Source organism: Pristiophorus japonicus, unplaced genomic scaffold (assembly GCF_044704955.1).
Source record: "Pristiophorus japonicus isolate sPriJap1 unplaced genomic scaffold, sPriJap1.hap1 HAP1_SCAFFOLD_576, whole genome shotgun sequence".
Lineage (NCBI taxonomy): Eukaryota > Metazoa > Chordata > Chondrichthyes > Pristiophoridae > Pristiophorus > Pristiophorus japonicus.
Genome location: NW_027254484.1, coordinates 107,872 through 112,866, shown reverse-complemented (window position 1 = coordinate 112,866; position 4,995 = coordinate 107,872). Strand labels below are relative to the sequence as shown.

Genomic DNA, 4,995 nt, shown 5'->3' with positions numbered 1-4,995 from the left:
CCTTGGAATCGAGGAAGACTTGTTTCCACTTTTAAAAACGAGGCCTAAGGTGGCTGAATAGTCCAATACGGGAGTCGCAGTCCCTGTCACGGGGTGGGACAGATAGACGTTGAGGGAAAGGGGACGGTGGGACAGAGAGACGTTGAGGGCAGGGGAGGGTGGGACAGATAGACGTTGAGGGAAGGGGAGGGTGGGACAGATAGACGTTGAGGGAAAGGGGAGGGTGGGACAGATAGACGTTGAGGGAAGGGGAGGGTGGGACAGGTTTGCCGCACGCTCCTTCCGCTGCCTTGCGCTTGCTTTCTGCGTGCTCGCAATTGGCGACGAGACTCGAGGTGCTCGGCGCCCTCCCGGATGCACTTCCACCACTTAGGGGCGGACTGGTCTTTGGGCCAGGGGGGACTCCCAGGTGTCGGTGCGGGGGGCGGGTGTTGCACTTTATCAGGGGAGTGGGTGTGTCCCTTGCAGAACGTTTCCTCTGCCCACCTTGGGGCTCGCGCGCCCGTGCAGGAGTTCCGAGTCGAGCGCTCGCTTCGGGAGTCTGGTGTCTGGGGGGCGGGGGGGGGGGGAACATGCGGACAATATCTGAATATATTTACAGATAGATTTATATCAACGGAATGAGATCAATATCTGTCCATCAATCTATCTGTAAATACACCAACGGGGGAATGAGTCAGCGAGGGAACTATTCAGGGGCATAATATTACTCTTCTATATTGATAAAGCTCAAAATATATTAATTGGGGCACTTGGGATATTCCGGGGTCAATATTGATTTTTGAGCGTCCAAAATCCAGAGTTCCAAAATTCGGAATGTTTCGGAATCCAGACTCCCCCCCCCCTCCCCCTTGTGAGACTTGTGTGGTGGGGGGAGGGGGTGTGTGCGGGGGTGGGGAGCGCGCGCGTCGGCCATTTGCATTGTCTCAACGCTCGCCCGTCTTCCTCCTCCCCCCTCACCCCCCACCCCTTGCAGGGCCAGCGAGAGACACCGACCTCTCTCTCTCTCCGTGGGCTGTTCCCCCGCTCCTGCCCCCCTCCCCCCCAACGCCCCCCTCGGGAAGAAGAGGAGGAGGAGAAACAAAAGAGCAAGGGGGTCTGCGGGCAGGGGTGAGAGGGGGTGGTGCGAAAAGGAGGTTTGCTGGCAGAGGTGTGCGATCGTCGCCCCGCTCCCCCTCCCCCCGCAAAGAGACCGGCGCGTGACAAGCGACTCGACCCAGCGGCGACCAACAGCGACAACCGTGGGGCCCGGAACGGACGCCCCCCCCACCCTCCGGAGCAAGAAGCCTCGACGGACAATCCATCGACCCCCCCCTCTGCCTCGGACTATTTATCTCGCCACTCGCGACCCCCTCTTGCCGGCTGTGACGATCGCGAGGGAGAGCGAAGAAGGGCGGTAGACGTGGGTACTCCGTCGGAAGGCGGGAGGGAGAGGAGGGAGACGGCGCGGGCGGCTGGCGATGCGCGCGGTCGGGTAGCGGCCCCTCCCCCGCCCCGGGACGATGACGCGCCGGGCCCCGCTCCGCCGGGGGAGGCCCGGCCCGCCCGCCCCCCGCCGCCCCCACCGCTGCGGTGACTGCGGCAAGCGCTTCCCGGGCGCCTGGCCCCTCTGGCGTCACCGGGCCCTGCACCCGCCCCGCACGCCCTTCATCTGCTCCTCCTGCGGGCGGGGCTTCGGCTACTTCCCGCTGCTGGCCCGCCACCGCTGCCGGCCGCCGCCGTCGCCGACGCAGACGCCGCCCGCCGGCGCGCCGGACCCGCGCGGCGACGCGCAACGTTGCCGCTCCTGCGGCCTGGACTTTGCCCTGCCCGAGCTGCTGGCCCGCCACTCCTGCGAGCGCCAGCGCCCGTACCTGTGCCCGCTGTGCCCCAAGCGCTTCGCCACGCCCTGGTACCTCCAGAAGCACCGGCGCCGTCACGGGCGGCCCTCGGCCTTCGCCTGCCCCCAGTGCGGCAAGTCCTTCAAGGAGCGCTACGAGCTGGCCCGCCACGCCCTGGTCCACGACCCCTCCCGCCCCTACCGCTGCGACGCCTGCCCCCGCCGCTTCGCCCGGCCCCGGGGCCTGGCCTGCCACCGCCGGGCCGAGCACGGGCCCCCGCCCCGCCGCCCCTTCCGCTGCCGGGCCTGCGGCAAGGGCTACAGCCGCTCAGCCCACCTCCTGCGGCACCAGTACTCGCACACCGGCGAGCGGCCGTACCCGTGCCCCGAGTGCCTGCGGGCCTTCCGCGACCCCGGCACGCTCCGCCGTCACCGGCGCACCCACCAGAGGGCGCCGGTGGCAGCCTCCGCCGAATTGATCGCTCCCTCGTCGCCAACGTTGACGTCATTGGCCTCGTCGCCAACGTTGATGCCATTGGCCTCGTCGCCAACGTTGACGCCATTGGCCTCGTCGCCAACGTTGACGCCATTGGCCTCGTCGCCAACATTGACGACAACGTTGACATCATGGGCCTCGTCGCCAATGTTGACGCCGACCTCGCTCGGGCCCGCCCCGCCCTGCCCGGCCCCCGGCCCGACAACGGCGGCCAACGCGGACGGGCCCGCCCCCCTCCCCGAGCGCCCCAAGTGCGCCGTGTGCGGCAAGTCCTTCTGCGACCCCCAGGCCCTCTCCCGCCACCACCTGGCGGGCCACGCCGGCCAGGGCCCCTTCTCCTGCCCGCTGTGCCGGCTGACCTTCGAGGGGGCGGCCGAGCTCCAGGAGCACGCCTCCTCCTCCGCCGCCTCCTCGTCGCCGTTGCACCGGGGAGGAACGGGGGTGGCCCTGCACCCGCCGCTGCCCGCCCCCTTCCGCTGCGCCCAGTGCGGCCGCCGGTACAGCCGGGCCTCCCACCTCCTCCGCCACCAGCGCAGCCACACCGACGAGCGGCCCTTCGCCTGCCCGGCCTGCGGCAAGGGCTTCGTCAACTCCTACGAGCTGCTCCGCCACCGGTTGACTCACACCGACGAGGCCCCCTTCCCCTGCCCCCGCTGCGACAAGCGCTTCAAGCGGCCCCACTACCTGGCCCAGCACCTGCGCACCCACACCGACCAGACCCCCTACCCGTGCCCGCTGTGCCCCAAGCGCTTCAAGACCGCCTCCTACCTGCTCAAGCACCGGGGGCGCCACCTGCCCGACCCGCCGCGGCACGCTTGCCCGCACTGCGACAAGGGCTTCCGCTACCCCTACGAGCTGGCCCGCCACCTGCGGGCCCACTCGGACCGGGCCCCCTACCCCTGCCCCTCCTGCCCCCGCCGCTTCAAGAGCGGGCGGGACCGCGACCACCACGCCCGCCTCCACACGGGCGAGCGGCCCTACGTCTGCGGCCAGTGCGGCAAGGGCTTCACCCGCCCTTCGCTGCTGGGCCGGCACCGGCGCACCCACTCGCCGCTGCGCCCCCACGCCTGCCCCCGCTGCGGCCGGGCCTTCAAGGCCCCCGGGGGGCTGAGGGGCCACCGGGCCCGGCACTGCCGGGGGGGGCCGCCGACGCCGGAGGCCGGGGAGCAGCATTCGCAGAGCCGGCAACTGCCGCAGGGCTCGGAGGATGCGCATGCGCAGAGCCGGCAACTCCCGCAGGGCTCGGAGAATGCGCATGCGCAGAGCCAGCAACTTCCACATTGCTCGGAGAATGTGCATGCGCAGAGCCGGCAGCTGCCGCAGGGCTCGGAGAATGCGCATGCGCAGAGCCGGCAACTCCCGCAGGGTTCGGAGAATGCGCATGCGCAGAGCCGGCAACTGCCGCAGGGCTCAGAGGATGCGCATGCGCAGAGCCGGCAACTGCCGCAGGGTTCGGAGAATGCGCATGCGCAGAGCCGGCAACTGCCGCAGGGCTCGGAGGATGCGCATGCGCAGAGCCGGCAACTCCCGCAGGGCTCAGAGGATGCGCATGCGCAGAGCCGGCAACTACCACATAGCTCGGGAAATGCGCATGCGCAGAGCCAGCAACTATCACATTGCTCGGAGAATGTGCATGCGCAGAGCCGGCAGCAGCCGCAGGGCTCGGAGAATGCGCATGCGCAGAGCCGGCAACTAGCACATTGCTCGGAAAATGCGCATGCGCAGAGCCGGCAACTACCACATTGCTCGGAAAATGCGCATGCGCAGAGCCGGCAACTACCACAGGCCCAAGGCCTCAAACTCCCACAGGGCTTAGAGGAGGCGCGTGCGCAGAACCGCGAACCCCCGCAGGCCCAAGGCCTGGAACTCCCGCAGGGCTACGAGGCCCCGTATGCTGACATCCGCCAACCCCCGGAGGCCAGCACCACGGACGCCCCCCTCCCTGCGCGGGCGGCCAGCCCGGACGCCCCCGCCGCCCCCCGCCCCTACGACTGCGCCCTGTGCGGCCGCGACTTTGGCCGGCTGGTGGAGCTGCTCGGCCACCGTTGCCGTCGCCCGGCCCAGCACCAGCCCGCCTTTCCCTGCCCCCACTGCCCCGAGGCTTTTGCCCGGGCCTTTGAGCTGGCCTGTCACCTCCCCCGCCACGCGGCCGACCGGGCCCTGCCCTGTCCCCGCTGACCGAGGGGTGGGGGGGCTGGGTTGGGGGCTTAACCGCCTCCCCCCACCCATGGGAGGGCGGGGGAGGGGTTGGGGGTAAGAGTGGGCGGGGCTAGGATCCGGTCGTTGCTGGGCAGGTCGAGGGGGTCTTGTGGGGACTTGGTCCCAACTCCCCTCCCCCTCCGTCTCCTCTCCTCCCCTCCCCCTCCGTCCCCTCTCCTCCCCTCCCCCGCCGTTCCCTCTCCCCTCCCCCTACTGCACGTTGCAAACACTGAATTATCCCTCGATTGCGGACCGCACAGCTCCTCCGCCTCCCCGCACCCCCACAAGCCCCTCGTGCCGCGCGGCGGGCTATTCGACTGCGGCGTGCATCGCCGCCCGCTCCCCACCTCCCCTGAAGAGGGCGCCGTTTGCAAGCTGGGGTCGGGGTGGGGGGTGTGGTGGGGGGAGGAGGTCAAGCGGACTCCTGACCCCTTCGAACTCGACCCCTCCCCCGCCCGTGCTCACCTTCGCCCTCTTCTCC

General features: G+C 69.6%; 1 protein-coding gene across 1 annotated transcript; it reads left to right on the top strand.

Annotated features, from left to right (window-relative positions):
* The first annotated feature begins 1,502 nt into the window (after positions 1–1,502).
* LOC139254788 (zinc finger protein 11-like) lies at positions 1,503–4,493 on the top strand. The gene has a single exon (XM_070873811.1). The coding sequence runs from the start codon at positions 1,503–1,505 to the stop codon at positions 4,491–4,493; it is 2,991 nt and encodes a 996-aa protein (XP_070729912.1).
* Positions 4,494–4,995: the final 502 nt, after the last annotated feature.